The following is a 22,270-nucleotide window of genomic DNA, read 5'->3' as shown; positions in this document are numbered from 1 at the left end:
TTAATACAGTTAATGCTTTGAGTGAAACAAGGAGAAAATTGCTTTTTCGCAAATACAAATTTCTCATTTACTTAACTTTTGTACTAGCGCCATTGATTTGTCAAAACCGGTTTTTAAATTATTTCAAAACCCGATCTTTGAATTGCCAAGTTGATTAGGTATAGTATGTATAGGCCCTAAATTAAAGCACGCTTTAATTGTTTTCAAAAAGTAGTTTCCTGGGGGTCTTTGGTCTCAAAATTGTTCCCAAACATTCTAAAGGAACACAGAAGATGACTGAATGTCCCACAGAGGTACATTGTTTCAAAGGGGGTAATAAAAACAGTTTAAGAATTTTGACCAAATGGGATCATATATCTGGCATACGTAAGGGCCAATACAGCAAACCTTTAAAGGGTCAGGTTGTGCTGCACTGAAAGCTCTTCGTCAAAAACAAATGCAAGCTGGATTTACTTTAAAACAAGCATTTCCACAAATGTATAAGTTATAAGCATGACACAAGCGTATAACCGCGTAGAGTTACAAATAACCTAAACTGATACTTTGCCACGTAAATTAGTGTGTAGGAACAAGATGTTTAGCGTATTAGTACTGCAGTCTGAGTACAATGAGCATAATTCCCATTGGTATGAGTATGACTGTACAAAAATCGCCAAGTTCGAGTATGAGTAAGTGCAATCCATCTTAGAATCTACTTTAGTCGCCAAAAGACCTAAGTACGCTATACACTGAAAAAATATTTCGGCTAAACTTACTCAAAAACGTGAGTAATTCCGTCCCTTATAGTATGCACCATAGGAGTAATATAACTCAGCTATGACGAGTATATTTACTCAGTGAAAAGCTACTAATACTCGTTTAGCTGAGTATTACAGTTCGTCCCTTATAGTATTCACCATGTGGTTTATTTACTCACTTGTGTTTAATAACACTCAAAACAGTTTAAAAAAATCCATAATAACACAGAACTGAGTTTTTATACTTCTATTCAAACTGAAGAAGAAATGAAATGTTTTGAAGAAGCAACAAAGTTGGAATATGCAGAAACAAATTAAAAGTTGGTAAAATCAATAGTTTCCCAGGATACTAAGGCCAGTGGCATTATTGGACAGTTCCAGTTCCCCTTTGCATCACCCCCTTTGCATCACCCCTTCCCACCAACAATCATCTGGCCAGTGATGCATATTGCCACCTCCTCCCTATCAACAGATACAAAATTAAGAATTTAATTTATACATCAGATTGAAATGGATTGGCACTCTACTGATTTAAATACAAAGAAATGTATATATTGCAACTAGATTTTTAATTGGTCCTGGTAGTTTCTAAAATTTACAAGTGATAGTCAGGTCCATTACAAGTACTTTGACCCATGAGATATGTCCTTCTAACTTTAAAAACATGACACCACCATTCTCTAACTGTACCAGCTTGACATTCAAATGTCACAGTTCCACAGTCACTGCATATGTACTGGTAGTTTTTTAGCTATCTTTATACTAGCTTTTACAAATAACTTATACTGAATGAACCATGCAACATATATTGAGTGAACAATTTATAAAGGAACAGAACAAGCAAAGGAGAGCATCTGTGGGCAGATACTAATATGTTTAAACAAAAGAATAAGAGTAAAAACAGTAAAAACATAACACAACTATACATGCTGCTCAAAGATGGTTTGGCTGAGAACATTTTGAGTTGACAGCTGTCAAACTCAACACAGAACAGAGTGAGACTGATATATAACAACAGAGTATTCCTGTCATTTTCACCATGCCCCATCTAAACAGAAATCTCAATAGAAATCAAATTTCATGAATTTCATGATACACATGCCAGTATGATTTTTAATTGCTTTTTGCCTTCCCAAAATAAATAAATAAATAAGCCTTAAGGATAAGAACACAACTTCATGAATAATGTTATAAACAGATTAAACATCTTTGTACCATAACTCCCATACTGTGTTAAATTAAGGTTCAGTAGTGACATATGTACTACAAATACATCCACTAATCTACAACCAAGCAAAACTAACTGTGGCATTTACAAGTAAAATGAACTGTGAACCTAAAGGTTATAACAACATAATTAAGTTGCATGCATTAAATATATGCATGTTAAAAGATTGTATTCATATGATTCCATACTGATTTTACAACGAAACAATACTTTTAGTAATTGCTATAAATGCACTTGGTTGCTTTTATGATATTTACTTTTTTTCTCTTTTTTTCGGGGGGGGGGGGGGCGGGGGAGGCTTCCCAAAGGAATGAATCTTAATAGTGGGTATTCTCATGACACTATCATATACTAGTTTTGTGTTTCACTGTACACCACATACAACATTTTCATGTTGTACAGTTAACTGATTCATGTTCCATCATATGTCCCATATATATATATGAATTATGAAGGCTAATGCATCTACATAATGTTCAGTTTGCTGATAGAATTGCTAACTAAACTGGGTGGGCTCTATTATTAAGTTAAGAAATTACATTTCATCATACAATAAAGGCTTTAAAGACTGGGGTATGACTTACTGAAAATCAAGTTGATTTATAGTTGGCCATACAATATGTGGAATTAACTGATTCATATGACATAATTTTTCTGAAAAAATTTACAAATCCCAATCGTTTTTACAAGCGTTTGATATCTAAAAGCCTTTCAATATGCTGACAAGATTGTTAACTGCTCTGGTTGGCTTCCCATTGGTTAGTTTGAGAAGTATCATTTCTGTGAAAATGAAAAAGTCTTTAGACTCTTGGGGGTATGACATATTGAAGATCCAATAAGTGGCCATCAAATTTCCCAACGCAGTTATAACATCAGTTGTATCACCAAATGCCTCATTTTCAGCATGTATGATGAACCTATCTGCATTACAAGGTGTCTGTCCTCTCCAAAATATGGTTGGGGATGTGATGTCAGTGTTCTAAAATAGAAGAAATATAGAACACTGTTAGTGTACATTATACAAACAATGCATATTTTTTGAACCCACACTAGCACCAACATACTGGACAGGCTCTACCTATCTGGCAGCCTATAAAAACTGGTACCTTCCTACCTACCTGGCACCTAAGAACACCAAAGAACTTAACTGTCACCTTCCTGCCTACCTGGCAACAAACCATCTACTTGATACCTGTCCACCTGAGACCCACATAGCAACTTGGTACCTTGACCCACCTAGCAACTTGGCACCTTTATGACTCTTTGGTACCCACATATCTACTTGGCATATGCTTTACTGAAACCCATATTCCTAACTGATCTACATTACATAATTACCATGTCTCTGTCCTCCTCATTACATAAGATGTCTTTAGATGATAGCAATTTTGACAAGATGAAAACTGCACATGTATTTTCAAGCTCTGAGAAAGAAAAGAATAAGAAACATTGTGAAACCATTAATGTGACATGATAAAGTAAACAAACTTAAACAAAACAATACTGTTTCCCAGTGACAAAAATGCAATTCTCACTTAGCAGTGAGGCCACAACAATAATGTCACCCATGAAGAATCATACCTAACTTGAGACAGTTATATCTATAGGATGGAAGATTGTTGGTTTGGGCATTATTGGATATTGCTTTAAGTTATGTGAATTTCAAAGTTAGTATTATATGGGTATTACAGAAGCACAGTGGGACAAGTCTTTAATCACATTGCTGAAACATGTTCTTATGTTTTTACTGGTGTTAAACATATGTTTCAAAATACTAAAGTTTACTTCAGTAAGCAGTGCTTGCCAAATTATGATGATGAAAATTGAATCCTTGCACACCTGTTATGTACCATCAGGTACTAATAATTGTCTTTAAGTTTCATCAAGTTTGGATGCAATCCCTGGAAGAATATTGCTTTGAAAGGATGGACGGATGGGCAAATTTCTACACAAAATACAGCTTTGAAACACTACAGTAATCAACAGGATTGACCTACTTGTAATGGGAAATCTTCATACAACATATGGGACATAATTCATACAAGTTTGCATTATTGAATTAGTACAATTAACATATTTGACTGCTAATGAGCTCTATTATCACTTGAACAGAGTTCACTATGGCTAGTACTAAGGAAGGAGATGTTTGAATTCATTATGAGAACATGGCCACAAGGAATGTTGATCCTTACTAGACCTATCAAAGTAATCATGTGTGTTTTTACCTTTCTTTATAGTCTGCTCAACTGTAAAGATCTGCTGTAGTTCTAAAGACCGTAGTAATTTTTTCTTTGGTTCCTGCTTTTCAGCAAACTTTACTACTTTTGATGAGATTCCAGTAAGGCTATCTCGAATGGTTGGAAACATTTCTTTTCCAGTTATTCTCTGAAATTCCTGCAGTAACTGCCAAATGAAAAGGGCTCAAAGATTAATATCAGAAAAAAATTATCATGTCATATATTCTAAGCTTTAAGGACTAATATTTGCAAACTCAAAACAGAAAATATGGATGTTACATAGGTCTGATAGCAAAAAGTACCCCAACTCTTTATTTCTTTAACTTAAGCATTACATTTCTGCCCATTTTGATTTGATAACTAGGCATATCATTGGATACATTTTTCAACAAATTTGGGCACATGGAAAGGCAGGATATTTCATATACTTAGGTGTCTCCCTGTCTCGTATGTAGACCAGGTTACAGACCAATATTTATTACTTCAAGGGGATGTTCCTCCCTTGCCCAAATACCATTGGGAACATGTACTGTATTACTTAAAATTCCTTACACTCTTTAGTCTTTGACATGATTGTGTTCCATTGTAAGCAATATCCCTATCCTCAAGAAAGACTATTAATGAATTATTTGGGAATTCCAAATTGAATACAATGGAAATGTTTCTCTTTTTTAATTATTCCATTTGGTCCAAAAGCTTTGCATTTATAGTATGAACTGACAAGCAGTTAAAAGTACCTCCTCAGTTTCAAACAAGGCTGGATAGTTCTCCCTTATGGTTTTAACCAATGCTCCATCTTCCACGATACTTCGACGTCTTGTTGGAAACGTCAATTTCATAAGTTCTGCCATTTTCTTTTTGTTCTTGGTTTTCTTTCTTATTTCCTCCTTCATCCATCTAACAATAGATACACCGTTTGCTTAGAATGTTGATTATTTCCAAAACTAAAACTCACATTAAACTATAAGTAATTGCTGACCTTTTATGTTGTGTTAAAATCCACACAATGATAGGTATGAAGAAATGGGTAGAATTTTTACTCATGTCAGGCCACATTTTTTTCCCTATACCTTACATTCACAGCAACCCCACAATTACAAATGACTGACATAGTAATAATGAGCTTAATAATATCAAGGTTTTCAGACTTTGCCCCTACTTACCTGAAATGACCTTTGACCTCCATGAAAAACAAAAGGCTACTTGATGCAATTGGTATATCCACACACCAATTATGAAAGATGTCTAAGTTTCCTTGTTGAGCTATCTTGTTTACAAGATAGTGTCACACACACATGCATGAGCAAACCAGCATGAATGCAAAGGTTACAATTTACATTAAAACCAAAAAGATCTGAGCCCTTACAAGCAAGTGTCATATATACACACCACCATGAATATATAGTGATTCCTTCACATTTAGCAAGAATTCAAATAATTATGGCAATACCTCTGATGCATTTCAATACTTCTTTCGTCTTCTGTGTCTACTGGCAGTTCCACCCTCTTTCTTTTTGGTTGCCTCTTTTTCAGTTCATCATTGAAATGCTTCCTTTCGTTGCGAAATTTATCTGACAACTTTGTTTTCCAGTATTCCTGAAAAGATACATATATAAATAACACATGTATTAATAGTACTACAAGTTAAGTGTTTTCATCCCTTTACTGTTTCCTACCTAGTCAGTAACATTGCATATTGTAGGAATCAATAATGGATATCACTACTATGAACTACTGCTAAATTAACAGCATTAGATCTCACCACCCTTGGAAACACTGGTCAGGTCTAAAATTTCAGAACCCTCAGGCTGCATCACTAATAAAGGTATAATTAAGTGGGTCGCACAGTGTGCCTGTACTTGTAAGGCATGAACCCTGGTGGCTTGTACAATCAACATTCTCCATGTAAGCTATTCACCTTGTCCAAACAAAAAGAGTGCATTTTGTGAGCCACCTACCCCTTCTGGTGAATCTCCTGGGGATACTTACATGGGGTTTAACTGATGGAATATCATTGAATGCTAGGCAAGGGAACTTTTCAACCAGTGCTGTAGCTACGTCAGTGTACTGTGATTTGGTTGGGTATCTGTCAGATCAAAGAAGAAGACATCTAAATTCATACAAATAAGTCCCTGGAGGTACATTTCATATTAAAAGATTTAAGCACATGCTTTTCAACCACACTGCACCCTCCAATAATCTCCATCATAAATGATACCATTCTGCATGTTCAACTTGCAACACCTTTCAACTATCATCTATCCCATCAACCATCTTTGACACCTTTTCCTACTACATATTTCAACTTTACTTCTAAAAATAGCAGAGGTCATGAACAATGATAACTTTTGGGTATAACAATTGCATGCATACAGACAATGAAATAATACTACATTATGTTTTTATCATGAATTTAATTGGTCAGCCATCAACCTATCATCCTTCACAGCTGCATCAGAGATATGAAATCATTAATACCCTTGACACCCAGTTCTGCAATTAGTAATGCCAGTTGTGGACTCAATTTCAGATCAAATGACCTCCTGAACAAACTGCATAGATTAGGATCTTTCACATCAGGTATATGCAAAGTTGTATATTTTGGCACCTGTTAAAATTTTTGTGACCATGCACTGGCCCCAGCACTCCATGCTGAAAAGTTTCATGATAACAATGCATGCTAGACTGACCTATGTTACAGAGAGCTCATCATGAAGCATATACTCCTAATAGGGTACTTTTTGTTACCTGACATATTCTGCTGTTTTGTCAAAAAGGATCTGCACCAGTTTTCGACGTTGTCTTTCATTGGGATATATGCCTTCTTCCAAGGTATTCCGCAAGTCAACTGGCATGCTATTCAATGGAATGTCAAATTTGGCAGGCCATGGTTTCAGAGATACTTTGTCCATTCTGTTGTAAAGACTAAAGAGAGAAGTCAACATTATGTAATAGTTATCTTCTTTGATATTCTGCTTTCACTAATTCAGTTCCAGTTCTTACAACCAAACTGTTCCATGATGCAAAATTGTTTGATATTCCTGTGTTTTAATGCCTGACCATAAATAGTTCCTTCCTGTATTTTTTTAAAGGCAAGTAGATCCCATATAAACACTATGGTTTATGCAATATGTGTACAAGTGGTATGCATTTAGTTTTAATTAGGCATATATAGCTTGTTGTTTTTGTAATAGCTGATCAGAGGTCATTTCAGGTAAACCACTCTCTTACAATTAGCACAAAATACACATACCTGTTGGGCACAACCTGCTTAGGAATTTGCTGAGACACTGGGTAATTAGTTGAACTGGGTAATGAACTTGAAGAATCTACCATATCAGCAATGGCATCTGAAAGACTAGTACTGTCCTCACCAGATTCAAGAGACTCAAGACATACTTCGGAACTTAGGTCTTCACCATCAGGGAGAATGAAACATGTCTCGTAGAAGGAAGCATTAGTGTGTGTTTGTGGCAGGTGTAGGGAACTGGATGAGGGCCCAGCAAGGCTTCCAATATCATCATCTATCCATGAAGGAACTATTCCTGTCTTAGGCACAACTGGAGAAGGTTCAGGCTGTTTCTTTGAAATAACTTTCACTTTGTCCCTGTTGATTATTTCTTTTGGATCTTTGTTAACCCACTCCTTCCATTCTGTGTCAAACACTTGTAGCTTCACATCGCAATTGCCAGGTAATGAAGACACTTTCTTTACGACATCAAGAATGTTTTCAGTTTTCTTTGCAGTTATTACAATGTTGTCATCCTTGTAAGAAGCAAGGAATCGGAGATTTTCCATGTTTACTGAAAGTTTGAATTGTTAACTACATGTACATGAACATCCCATGACTGTCTAAAAGCCTCATTCACTACAGCAAGAAATCCAAGAAGCGAAAAAAATACAATTGCTTGACTTTCACATACTATAGTGTCGGTTACATCATATCGTGAGCCACACAAATCTAGGGCTTTCACAAACTGTCCACCTTCAGCGAATGAAATTGCAAAAGAGATGTTTTGGACAGCTGGCAGTGCACCTGTAAGTCAAATAGATCAATCTTAGTTTATGTAAATTCTGACAACAGTCTGTACTTTGTAGCAACACACATACCGACTTTACAAATACAAAATTGCAAAGGCAAAGGATCCAGCAGATCATGTACTTGAAGCAATACATACAAACCATGAGGATGTGGTTTAACAACATAAGTATGATAATGTTCAGAAAAATACAGTGTGTCTAGTTGGGAAACTAAGAAATATGTTTTTCCAGACTTGAGAAAGATGCCACTTATAAGACTGAACTGGAGGAATGTATCATCATACCCAGTAATCAGAACTGCTTTTTTGTGATAGGTAACACCTTTGATTGTAACTGATTCAGCCCTAAATACTTGCTGCTGCGGTCCAAGATTTAAGCCATTCTGTATCGCATGCTTAACTTTCTCTTCGTAACAGCTAATGTCAACAACATTACCACCTGTAGAGTTGGTGTTACTTTCTTCAAGGAAAAATGCAGATGTACTATAAAAACACTGTAAAAGCTGATGGCGCCTTGCTAAAGTCATGGCAAGGTTTTTCATGTTCATCGTCTTCCTTGCTAATTTTTTAAAGTAACCATGTTTCGACTCAAATCGCATACATGAGCAGGCAGAAAGTGGACCAAAGTTTGCAATGTGTTCGCCATAGTGGGTAAGAAAGTGCATTTTAGGGGTTAATCCATTCCTAAATATGTCAAGGTAGAGTTCAAGGAAGTCCTTTACTAGACCATGCAAGTAAGACAGTGACTGGACATTATGTACTGGGGCAAATGTAAGTTCACATATCCCAGCCAAATAAAGCAGGATTGCCAATGCGTATCTCTTTCTGGTATTATATCTCCTAATAGATACAGAGCCGTCCTCATGAAGCATGACATCTGTGCTGCTGTCTGTTTAATAGCAACTGTGCCAGAAGCCCAACTAAGGGGAGTTGGCTTTTTGTTTTTATCACTGCCTTTGTGTTCAAATAACGCAAGCCTCTGGTTAAATGATGACAAATGTATTTTGTTTGTATGTATAAAATGACTCAACACTTTGCTCCAAACAAGTGGACATACACCCTCAAGAAGGTCATGCATTGGATCTGAAGGTAGTCCAGTAGTTACATGGAAGAAAGACAAGCTATTAAAGCGACATTCTTGCTTTATTCCATACACTGAACTGAGACTCTGGTCATTCTGAATCAATTCCAGATGCCTGTTATACAGCTCTTCACTTCTGTGCAGGAAATCAGTTTTGAGATGCAATTCCTTCAAATTCTTATAGGTACACATGCAGAATCTGCAAATCCTGTTAGCTGTGAAGGATTCAAAATAACCACCAATGGAATGGCTTCCAAGGTTATCAGCCACAATCATGGAAACTGTACCTTTGAATTGATACAGACAATTGTTTCTCCAGATACTGATACCTTCTTCCTCTAATACCTGAAGATCTCTGATTAAGTATTCACTTAGCTTTGCAAAACCATACTTTTGCACATATATAGTTTTGCACAGCCATGCTAACTGAATCACATGCAGTTTCGAACGATACTTAGGTTCTATATTCCCAAGAAAGAAGTACATGCTGTTTAATTTCTGTTTTTTTCTAAATGTGCCAATTGGGTTGCAAATCTCAAAGTCGTCATTGTAAAGACATACTTGCAGTGTCTTAACATCAGAATTAAATAACCTATTGATTTTGTAGAACTTTCCATCACAGTAGTTAGACAGTACTCCATCCTGGCAAGTTTCATGTGAATTCATAACTTGTGCAAATATGTCTTCATGTTGCAATAAGGACTTTATCGTGTCAAGAATTGGAATATACTGAAAAGTTTCTTCTTTTCCTCGTTCGTCTTGACCAATCACTAGTTCAATTGGTTCTACTAAGTAGAAATTACTTTTGAAGTAAGAAAGTTGCTTGGCTTCTGTTTGCAAAGATTCAAATACTGATTTGGAAGTGATTTCATTTAATAGTTCTTGTAATGCAGGGATCTCATCAACATTAATATCACTTGCTTGTAAGCATTGTTTAACTTTGTTTAGCTGTTCCCTTTGATGGGTTGAAACAATGACAGAAACATCTTCTAGGAGATTATTAAGACATGTTTTTGGCAATTGATACTTCTCACACCATTTTAGAATCATGATGGCTAGATTACGCTGAATGGTTTCATTGCTTGTATCAGATATTGAGTCACTGATATCCTCATTTGGCACTGGCTGTGCATCAACAGTATTGCCAATGGTATTAACCACATCACCTATATGTTGTACTTCATCTGGTACTTGTGCATACCCATGGACTCTTCTTATGTGACAGAGGTAGGAGTTAAGTTTTGTGTAGGTTTTTTCACAATTGGCAATGCCACATCTTACAGTAAAGCTAGGCTCAGATGAATGCACATCCTGTAAGTGTTTCAGCAAGTAGCTAAATTTGTTAGTTTGATAAGAGTCACACCTGTGGCAGAGGTATACCTCTACTTCAGATGCCTGTGCATTACTACCTTCAGTGCTTCTAATACGTTTTCTTCCAGACGCCATCAGGATGCTGGTTGATAAACTGTAAAATGAAACAGAAATTATATAAAATATTGCAAGGCCTGAGAGGTCACCAGAAAAGGTAAAAACTTGGATGAATGGTTTTTGTGCAGTGATGATAACATTTCTGGAATAGTACCCCGATATACCAACTGAGCAAAAAGCGTAATTTCATATGAATGTTTGACAAAATTTATATTATATAATCTGTTGATTAAAACTGTAAAATTACCCTTCTATTGGTTATATTGCAGTGGACGTTTTTCCGAATATAGTGCTTATAACCTATATAACCTGAAATATATCACAAAGGATCTTGGTCCCTATAGGGTGGTTTCTGTATTTGAGAGACGTTAGGGTCAATCTAGGTCATGTTAGTGTGCATTGCTAATAAAAGGCAGTGAAAAGTTCTTCACTTGAGGAAAATTCCTGTTACACTGCTGGCACTGGCAGGTCACCAGCATGCATTATTATGAAAAATTTTGAATGTTTAAAAACAAGAATGTCACATGACTTTGTGATTCCTTGCAAGTATAAAAAGAAAAATTGGATACAAGATTTTCAACCTTTCTCATTGTTGACCAGATAGATGTGCATTGGTCTTGCACTGATCAATGCATATATACTAGCTGCAGGCCTTCATACTTAGACACATGTTGACCTTGAACTAATGACCTTTGACCTCCATGAAAAACAAGAGGGACTGTCTACTTACAGTTACAAAGGGCTATCTACTGTATACCAAGTTTAAATTACCAGCAAGTTTTAGTTCTTGAGATATCAATGTTTACAAGCCAAAGCGTCACACACGCCATCACCAACGCATATGCCTACTGTAGATGCCTTCATCAAGGAACAAAAAAAAATTAATAAATTTAAACTAACCATCTGATAATGTCGATGATGCCATGATTAGGACTAAGCCTAGTCCTATTTACTATTTATACTAATTAATGGTGATATATGCACTGCAACTCCGCACCCCAGAACTTCCTGTACAAAATTTAAATCAAAGTGGCTATTCTTACGACTAGTTGTAAGAATAATTTATAAATACGCATGCGCAGTTGCTTTAACATGGCTATTTTTACAATAGGAGTACTATTTTTACAATAGGAGTACTATTTTTACAATAGGAGTACTATTTTTACAATAGGAGTACTATTTTTACAACTAGGAGTACTATTTTTACAACTAGGAGTAACAATAATTTCCGGTTAAGGTTAGTGTTTAGGGTTAGGGTTACCCCTACTACATGCGCAGTTGCTTTATTTACTTTACTGTGCTTGAATTCGCCAATGTCGTAAGAATAGTTTATAAATAATTGTTACAACTAGTTGTAAGAATAGCCACGGCCAATTTAAATTGTTTGATACGAAGCTCAGTAGGAATGACATAGACACTGATATTCGAGCGAAGCCAAGGTTCCAACTCCAAAATGCAAACATAAAAGGTATTAATATTATTAGCCGACTAAACAATTTGGTGACATTCATCAACATATTTACTGTACACAGTTTGGCCTAACTTCACTTTAGTCAAACTATTCTACTGTACTAACTGGTCTACTAAGGGCAGTATAACATAATATAATCCACATGAAACAGAACGACTATCTTTATCCACATTTATTGGCGGAGTTACCGTTGGCCTAGGGCCCTAGGCTATAGCAACATTATACAGCCTATGAGTATGCAGTCTCCCTCTGTATTATTTAATATACGTCTAGCCTACTGTATATGCCTACCTATACCGTATACGTTTCGCCTAACGTACTGCATACACATGCTGCTTATGCCCATAGCCTATACCTGACGATCGCTCAGTGGGAATCACAGATTCAAAACTTTTCCTCATTTGCGCAATTGTAAGAGGACGATGAACTTTTTTCATGTGAATACTTCAAGTAAAATGACTATAGTTTCTTATAATGAACTACAGTTACGAAATTGTAAGTAATTATACCGTTTTTTTGAAGTACAATCTTTGACTTACGGTATTTTTGTGTTCCTGGTTCAGTCGTTGTATCCACTGCATGCCCGGCAATTCAAACGCATGCCGACGAGGTTGCGTACAACTACTCAGTTAGTGGTATTTTTACTCAAATGAATATTAACGTTAAACACGACTTGTCTAAAAATAAATTCCATATGAGTATTTCGGCTTTGTTACGGATCTTGTCTTTACTCAGATTGAGTAAATAAAAATTATTGTGAGTATATTTACTATTTTGGTGAATAGATTTATTACAGTCGATCGTATTTCGGTTATATTACTCAAAAGCGTATAATAAAACGCATTTACCGAAACACGTATTTAGAAGCACTCACAAATAAATGTGAAGTGAGTAGCTTTATGATATGAAGTGAGTGTTTCGATCATTTACTCGTCATACTGCATATTTAAACTCACTACAGCGTCCAATATTTTTTCAGTGTACGCAGTAGGTCTAAATCTCCATCATCGCATGGGCCAGTGCGAATACACGCAACGCTGTCAGAATATGAGTTTTTGGAATATCGAATCACTACAATTCTGGCCTATACGCTATAAATGTTAAGGTTAATGAATCTCACCTGAGCCCTCCCAAAGTGACTTCGCACCACATTCAGTGGCGTAACTAGGCCCGGGTCCGGGCCCGGGCCCGGGCCCTAGGGGACCTGTGTCAAGAACCTATAAATATAACTACCAATAAGATGAAGACTAGTATTAAAATCAGAAGATTTTATTCATTTATATTTATCAATATCTTAAGTGTTGTTCTGTATATATATATATAGTTCTTAAGGTTCTCTCCCGATACCCCCAAAATGGGAAGTCCACGAAGTGGGTGGGGTTGGGAGGGAAGTATATATGAGGACAGGATGTAACTATTTAATATTACTTTCAGAAGATTTAATATACAGACAGTTTATAAACAGTTAACAAACAGTTTGTTAACTACAGCTTTCTCTCTGTTCCATTAGCGCTTATTATATAAATCGAAACTAACTGCTTTAGAAAAAAGGGAATGAACTCAGAAAAGGCTGGTAAGTTTAAGCTGCAGAAATAAAAATCCACCAGTCGTCTTACAATTAATGTTTAATATCTCTCTTTTTTAATTAACAGCGTATTTCCGGCGATATTGCTGACACTCCATTCCATGTGGCTCTTAGTATCATCTCTATAATAGGATGCATTATTTCAATCATTGCTCTATCATTCTCCTTGGTAACGATGTTGGTTATCAGGTAAGGAATGCCAGCCTATACTCTTATCTCATTTTACATTTTTATCCCTTGAAAATTACCACTCTTTAAATATATCCTTAAAACTTTAAAGCGATAAGATAAGCATTTTTGCCCCTACTTGAGCTTTGTACTTTTTTTCGATAATTATGAACTGCAACACAACCCAACCCAATCCAGTGGTATGATTTGAAGACACTGATAAAATTTCTGCCAAATTCTTATTTTGAAACTTCGACTCCCGCATTCGTTTAAAGGCGCCGCTTGAATATCCCATACACTTGGTAATGCGCGCCACTTTCTTTAGTCTATAATGGTGGTATACTTTTTATATAGAACCGATATCAATGCGCCTGAGTGTCTCCCTCAGAAAAACTGCTGAATAGCGACAAAAGAACATTTTGTCCTTTGATATTTAATGAAACAGAATATTTATCTTTCCTCGTGGCTTGAATGCCAGAGTATACACACATGGAAGTAAGTGTGGTGCGAGAATTGACTTAACTGAGGCAAATTTAGACCACTTAATAGGCCTTCCAAGAGCAGTGTACGAAAATTGTTTACTAGGTAGTAAAGAGAGTCTTGTTTTCAACTTGAAGAAACCTTCAGGCTCTCAGAGACCACATCACTTTGACGATGTATACGTGTGTAAGTCATTGGGGGAATTTCTAGGTAATATGCTACATTTGGACATCATCCTAGTTTATCTCTTTGTAGGTATATATCTTTATATTAGTAATTATAAGCGGACAAATGAAGCAGTCACTAAGAACATGTATTCTGAGGAAAATCTACATAGCGCCATCTACTTCCAAGCCTACGCGACACAGGTCTATCGTGACAGATACGGATGACTCATTTGGAGGAATTGTTACGACTAAAAAAATGTTTCTTAATTTGTACTAAATTAAGAAAAGAGAGGACAGGTGTGATGGCATATTCTCATGAAAAATTCAGTTTCCTTATCACTCTAACATGTTGGATAGCGTTGATGGAACTAAACATACATAATACTACTATGAACCCGGCAGTCTTACTCGTGTGACACAGGATTATAACATTTCTGGAATCACCAATGAACTTTCAATAGTATTGTGCAAATGAAATTCTAAAGTTACTCAGCCCCCCCCTCACACCCCACCCCTCCCAACCCTCCCTACCTACCCCCATTGACGTTTATTTGATGACCATGACATAACAAAAATAAAATATTAATTACAATTTTGTTTTGGAGTCAATAAGTATAGATTAAATTGCTGGAAATGACGACAGAGCGCACTGGATGTCTGCTTAAAAGATCCTCAATTTTGGCCTCAATTTCAACAAGCCCTCAAACCTTCATGCTATTCCCATACACAGAGGGAATGCTAAAATAGACAACTAAATATCTCTCATTATGTACTATGCTTTGAGGATGGCAGTAAAATGCTTTCTAAATATTGAGTACTGGTGACCAGTATTTGACTATCTAGCATAAATGCACGGAGGCGATAATTTCCAACTTACATCCTCTAAGTGAGATAACGGACCCTTTAACCCTTCCAGTCGTTTTTTATTCTCAACTTAGTAAACTCTCGTTTGAGTTTCACACTCACTCTATTCACGGTACGTCTAATAAACCGGTTAACCGCGGTTGCCTTTCATTTTCTTCATGTACAGGTCCATTCGAATAAAGCAACAGACACACGTCCACTTTAATCTTTGTCTCGCCCTGTTGGGACTCTACCTGTCATTCTTGTTGGGTGTCGATAGAACCGAGATACCGGGAGTGTGTAAGGCTATGACGTCATTGATTTACTTCTTCTGTCTCTCGTCCGTGGCGTGGATGTCGGTGGAGGCATTCTACATCTACATGCTGATTTGGAAGTATAATAAAAGCAGTATTCATCACTTGGTGACAGTAGCGGTATTTCTAGCCTGGGGTAGGTACCCTATAACTATACATATGTCTCCAATACCCATTTAGTTGTGTTCTTTTCTGTGTCTTCTACAACCATTCCATAAAGTCAAGTTCCTGTCAACCGTTCGTTCTGATATATATATATCATCCATGACGCCAATATTTCTCTACAGCATTAATATTGCTTATTATCTAATAATGTACCAAATTTAGGCTTACGATGTAATATACGCTAATAGCCTATATTTTGAAGACCTCGTTTAAACGTTGGAGCATACAACATAATGTGGAGACAAACAATTAAACTTGATGTGTGTGTGGGTGTCTTTACACAGTCTGTTTTTCATTTCAATAACACATTCTGATGGCTGCGTTTCTGTTTGTGTTGCAAAGAAATTCTATATTGAATGTAAATTTCTGCTATCCCATGGAAGCCATTTGCGTCACCATTTGACTGTTTACGTTATCCAATTTTCGAAAAGATTCCATTGTGTAATATCACCTCGCCCGGCGCTGAACTCTACGTTGCACGGATGCGTCTGTGTGTGTGGAATTTTGCTGGTGTTAATATGGTGCAGTCTATTCATTTATGTTAAAGGGATCTGTCCTTTTAATGTATAACACTACAGAACAATGGAAGATACATGTGACTCACAAAACTCTCTACGCATCAGAAACTTTATTAACAGTAGAAATAATCATCATGAAGAAATAGTTATTTTTTTAATTTATTTTTTATTGTTTTATTTTATACTTAGGACTACCAGCAATTGGAGCAATACTCATATTTTTCTTAGATCATGGTCATGATTACGAGGAAACAACAGATTAGTAAGTATTATTTTTAAAAAAGAGTTTCTTATATTTTCAGGGCTTTGGTTTCTAAAAGTGACTTACTTAAGGCTACCACGTTAAATGTCTCACCTTCACACGACAAGGTGAATCAACGATTTATGGAGCGAACTAACAATCAGAATGGTGCATTTTATGCCACCATTTCAAGTTACATTTGAACAGATAAGCTAGTTATGTATGTCGTTATGGCATCGTGGAATCAGTGAGGTTGACAAAAACCATAGAAAAGGACGCAAAATGCTGCTTTAAGAGAGAAAAGATTTCAGTCGTCTCTGAACCCTCTGTAAATGTTGATTCCCCTACCTAACTCAGTCGTGGGTGAGCTAGAACCCACCCCCCCCCACACACACACACGCAGCTGTGAGCCAACCCCAGCCTGCCGTTATAAACTTGTTGAAGTATACGTTACGGCTTTAACATCATGTGATCATATACACGCAACGCGTTAATGTTCTTTCATCACTTGAAATGACATTCTTTATTTTCTTCCTTTTCCCAGTTGCTTTCTACATCCCGGACCAGTTCTCTATTTCGGATTTCTGCTAGAAATCTTATTACTATCTGTCTATAACTTCGTGATATTCGTCTTAGCGACATATCGCGTCAGCTGTCGTAAGATCAGACAATCGGACAAAGCAGAAAAGAAGAAAGAGATTATCATTCGAATCAAGAGTACTTTTCTCTTCTGGGTTCTCCTCGGTATGGCTTGGACTTTCGGATTTCTGGCCACATTTCAAAACCCTCTCAGCCTTGCTTTCCAATTGCTCTTTTGCGTTTGCCTTTCTCTGCAAGGGTTCTGTATGTTTTATATGCTCTTTGCGCAAAATCCTGAAATGCAGAAAAGCATAACAAGCACTGTTAAACGAACCAACACTACTTCATACCAAGTTGACAGCCGTAACAAGTCGGCCTGTGGTCCGGATCAGTCTGTCGACATGCACGATATCCCGGTTAGCTCCAGTAACAATGATTACAGCCTTGTTGAACCTAAAACTGGTGAAGAAAATGATGGAATTGTTTCGGAGTGATTCTAGCAATGATTTTGAAGATTTTTTGATTTTTGAATACGCAATTTACCCATCACTGTATAGTGTTTTTTCTTTTGCAGACCATGTATATATATAACGGGACGTAAGTGTTAATTTGCCTGGGCCTGAGGTACCAGCAATGTAAAATTTTAATATTAAAATAACTGGAAATATGGTACTTGTTTTTAACAACGCAGGGTACTTTTTACTTATGTCTCTTTTAACCTGTTCAGTGTTTTGCGTTAGTCCGCCACTTCTGGTGATCTTCCGCTTACACTATATTGATAGTCACGTGATAATTTTACATAAGTTACCCGTAAATGATATACAATCATTGTACTCCGAATTGATACCCTTTTTTTCAAGCCCATTTGCAACAATTGAAACGTTTTGCAACGTTTTGAAAAGTAACACAATTGTTTGGAATTATTTCTATTAAATGAGGCTGTTCTGATATATTTTATGCAACTATTTGTCAAGTTCTACATGATGTTATACGTTCCTTTTTTTTTTATATATTTTTTTTTTACTTTATCGTCAAGGGTAAGGAAAATGGAAGTTTAAAACTTCAGATTTCAAACCACAAGTGAAAAAGAGAAAAAGCTCAACACACACATGAACAACTATGCAAAGTTCGTATACATTTTGTAACATCATTTTGGGGATATTAGATTTGTGACAACATGATTAAATGTGCTATCTAAGGAATATATGTTGTCAAACCAGTAACTAAGATAAATTAAGAAGCCAGTTGTATTTAAAAAACAAGCTACCGTGCCTATGTTAAACAGATTCGAAAACAATGATGTATTGTTACCCTGTTGAAATAATATCACAATAGATAAAATATGACGTATTTATGGACCTACAACAGTTTTATGGTTAGATTAATTACGAATCCCAGTTGAGACAATTTACTTCGCTCCTCCTTATCTGTCTCCAGTCTACTTATGCCCTTTCCTATTCTACCTAACCTTAGCTTGGTATCATTTTAGAACTGCGCCCCCTTCACACATAGAGTTCCTTTATAGACCCCCCCCCCCCCCTCTATTTCTATCTTTTCGAATATACCATTTTTGAAGCTAAATCTTGGTAGCTCGCATGATGTTGGAAGTTTTCATGTCATGCTTCAAAGCACTTGTGCTGTCCGTACGAGCCGTATGAAAATCATGTGTCTATTATTGATCAACATGTTTGGAACTGTTCATACTATCAATAGGATAATACGAGTGCTTTTGAAGCATTCGATGAGAGGAATGTATGTAGCATGGTATTATAATAGCGTTAGAAAATTGTCCCACCTGGCTGTACAAGGATGTTTTACATATCGCTCTAGTGGAAGTTTGCCATTGTTATAAACACGTTCTAATGACATGTTAATTAATCTGTTGTGCGTGTGGGTGTGGGGTGGGGTGGCGGGGGGTTTGGGGTTGTGGGTAAACATCACAGCGTTTATTACAGAACATTACACTGGTTACATGGGCGTGTCAAACGAGACTCTGGGTCAGGAGGGGCAATATGGCTCCGGGGTCAGTAAGAGGCCAGAGGTAAGGAGAAGGCTGGGTCAGTTCAAGGCTTTCCCCACCAGAGAAAAACACGCTCATAAATGAACCATACGATATTAATACAAACTATAAATGACGGCAAGGGGTCATATATGTTGTCCAACTTGTCCTCGGGATCGGACAATGCGCTCTCCTCGTCCCTGTACATTATGGGTACTGCAGGTAACATGACGTGGTGCCATTTTTGTAATATTTTAATATATTTAGAGTTTTTTTTTTTAAACCTGTATAATACCATTACCGTATGTCGATACTGAGTGGATTTTTATACCCCGCTATGAGGTTTGTCCGAGTAAGAAATTATACAACAATAATGAAAACAGTTTGTGTTTAGCCGTATCATTATTTCTGTATTTATTGTTGATTTCGCTTATATTTATTCATTCGTTCATTTCATATATATATACATACACATTCATGCATATAATTACACACATCAACATATACCTATTACGAACATGCATATAAACCGAACACTAGAAGTTCAGTACAATTGTAATCGAGGCTAGGGACCTTTAGAGAAAAAGAATCAAAGAAATGAAAATTGAAGTACAGTAACATATAGTATGAAAAGAACAATACATGACAAGTCATTGAAAGGATGCATGCGTATAAAACATATACAAATAACTTCATCGGAATATTTAGAAATAAGACAGTTCTTTAAATGTTGTATTAAGAAATATACACGAATTGGATTTTTGAGGAAAAAATATATATCATTTGGAAGTTCATTCCAGAGTTTCAAAAACATAGTTATTCAGCAGCGGTTTACCATGTCTAGAACTGCGCCTAATGACTCCAGGAAAGTATATTACTCCTATACGGTGTAACTGGACACATGTAAAGAATCTCTAGGCCTGGGAATGTTACTGAAAGCAGTATTGAGAGCATTTTTGTTTAACGTATCTTTTATTTATAAAAGCACACATGTTAAGAATACCAGTGACTTTTTAACGACACGATGGTTAACTGTGCAGAGCATTGGTAGCATAACGGCGATGGCTGAACTTAAAAAACCTTTTAGAATTCTGTTTTTGCAGCACCTGTAAAAGGCTTAAGGATTTAGAGCATTAGCCACCCCTTAGAGACCAATATCATGTTAAAGAGTTCTTGGAGTGACACAAGAGAAGGATACAATTGAATTAGCAACAGCACTTGGAAGTGAGGCTCTAAGACAATACAAAACATGTCGGTGTATTTAAGAAAGTCTGAAAGACAGCGCAGTTCTCTGTACAGATTGCCCAGCTGGGAGAAGTTGGTGCAATTTAAAAGTCAAGAAATTTGTGATATGAATGATCAACACGTTCTTTGGAGTGGAATCAATTCTACCAAGATGCAACGGGTGAGTTTGTGAGCAATCAAAAACAACAAGTTTGAAGTTCCCTAATACATATTATACCTTCCGAATGGCCTAATTTTTATTCCTAGGACGGATAAGGGTTTCAGGTTTTTCAGGAATTTACAAATTCGTTTGAAATCAGAGTTAGGGTTTAGAAAGTGGGTTAGGGACTATAGAGACTTTAGAAAATGAAGGATTGTCGTTCATAATCTGGGGTCAAAACTAGGAAAAAAGATTCAGTACATGTTTTTTGAAAAAGCGTCACATGTTTGGAATCCAGGGATTTGATTGGCCGATGCCCTTATTCGTCCTAGGGAAAAAAATTACGCTTCCGAATGAGGTTTATAAAACTTATACGTCATGAACAAACATATTCATAATATCGGCCTATTAGTATAATGCAGAGACCAGATTGGAAACCATTTTGTTTTAAATATTATTAACGTAACTGAAGAAAAGCAAACTAAGGTGCAATTAGATCCCCCCCCCCCCCAAGGACGCCAGTGGTAATGTTAGTATAGTCAGAAGAAATAACAACACAATTTACATGCATTAAATGTTTTCCTATTTGAAAAGTATAGCTGGTCATAACATTGTATGCCTTACCCACGAATACCATACTATATATACAGCATGCTTAGAAGGGTATAATGGTCGACTGGTATCGAACGCTTTCTTCAGATCTATAGGAAACGGAAACAAGGAAGTCATAATTGGCGGAGGGGAGGGAACAAAGTTAACAAGGGGTGGGGGAGTGTGCATGGTGGTGGGGTAATTCCTCTTCTCAAGTGACCATGTACTTATTACGAGTCAACCAGTTAATCATTATTACTATAGAAACCAGTTTGTATATATATAATGAGATTATGTCTTGAAAATTGTACCCAGGTAAAGAAGATAATTGTTATGACTTTATACCCTGTCTGAAATATTTTATTCAAGTTTAGAAACAAAAACTGTGAATTTTTGTGTATAGAAATCTCTACCATGCGGTGGTTCTAGAGGAACAGAGATTAGATTTAGACTTAATTGCGTTTAATGGAATAAAACGACTTGTGGAGAACTTTCGTCGATGTGTCATGTTAGTGTAAGTAGACAAGTCAACACATAGGCCTACCATTTTGTGTGTTGGCAAGATAGGAATAAGGTAGGGACTCGACAAATTGGATTTATTGACAAATATAAGTCGACGACTCGAGAGCAGAGGCGTTGGGTATTTCTGAATGGGAAGACGGGGAGGGGTGGGGGGGTCGAGTTATTAGTTGGGAATCATAGTGCCGTCAAAGGGATTAGAGCCCTAGTGATGATCCAGGGGCGAGGTGAATGGGGTCAAGATTCCTTTTATATTGTGTTTTTTTCGTATATATTTTCAAGCACAAAAATAAATGTTCTTGCTTATTTTGTTTTCTTTTTTGAAAATTATTTCATGTATTTTTCATTTTGGCTAGATATTTGTTTATTATTATCCATCCTCTCCTCACGCCCGTGCATTCCTAAAATATGGATTATTGAAAAAATTAGTTTAATTAGTTGTGGGCCATTATTGGAACTAAACGCAGACAGACGAGAAATGAGAAAATTTTCACC

The 22,270-nt window shown here is 36.5% G+C and overlaps 2 protein-coding genes across 8 annotated transcripts in view; one reads left to right on the top strand and one right to left on the bottom strand.

Annotated features, from left to right (window-relative positions):
* The window catches only part of LOC139980708 (adhesion G-protein coupled receptor G2-like), a 62,273-nt gene extending 43,462 nt beyond the window's left edge, over nt 1–18,811 (top strand). For all 4 annotated transcript variants that reach the window (XM_071992565.1, XM_071992564.1, XM_071992566.1 and 1 more), the window contains 4 exons: nt 13,875–13,996; nt 15,653–15,915; nt 16,652–16,724; nt 17,248–18,811. In XM_071992565.1, coding sequence (XP_071848666.1) covers nt 13,875–13,996; nt 15,653–15,915; nt 16,652–16,724; nt 17,248–17,776 — 987 coding nt within the window. In that variant the 3' untranslated portion in view covers nt 17,777–18,811. The remainder of the gene's footprint in view (nt 1–13,874; nt 13,997–15,652; nt 15,916–16,651; nt 16,725–17,247) is intronic.
* LOC139980715 (sterile alpha motif domain-containing protein 3-like) lies at nt 5–13,200 on the bottom strand. 4 transcript variants are annotated; one of them, XM_071992580.1, is made up of 10 exons: nt 12,762–13,200; nt 10,733–10,788; nt 7,456–8,238; nt 6,951–7,127; nt 6,192–6,288; nt 5,653–5,798; nt 4,940–5,099; nt 4,191–4,368; nt 3,304–3,389; nt 5–2,944 (listed from the first exon to the last, which is right to left on the bottom strand). In XM_071992580.1, the coding sequence occupies exons 3-10, from the start codon at nt 7,998–8,000 to the stop codon at nt 2,666–2,668; spliced, it is 1,668 nt and encodes a 555-aa protein (XP_071848681.1). In that variant the 5' UTR covers nt 8,001–8,238; nt 10,733–10,788; nt 12,762–13,200; the 3' UTR covers nt 5–2,665. The 4 variants fall into 4 exon arrangements, with proteins under 4 accessions (XP_071848681.1, XP_071848680.1, XP_071848678.1 ...); XM_071992579.1 differs by having other exon boundaries at nt 10,733–13,200; XM_071992577.1 differs by lacking the exons at nt 5–2,944; nt 3,304–3,389; nt 4,191–4,368; ... (2 more) ...; nt 6,192–6,288; nt 6,951–7,127 and having other exon boundaries at nt 7,997–10,788; nt 11,523–13,200.
* Nucleotides 18,812–22,270: the final 3,459 nt, after the last annotated feature.

The sequence above is a fragment of the Apostichopus japonicus genome, chromosome 15, assembly GCF_037975245.1.
Source record: "Apostichopus japonicus isolate 1M-3 chromosome 15, ASM3797524v1, whole genome shotgun sequence".
Taxonomy (NCBI): Eukaryota; Metazoa; Echinodermata; class Holothuroidea; order Aspidochirotida; family Stichopodidae; genus Apostichopus; species Apostichopus japonicus.
This window is presented reverse-complemented; position numbering and strand designations above follow the sequence as displayed.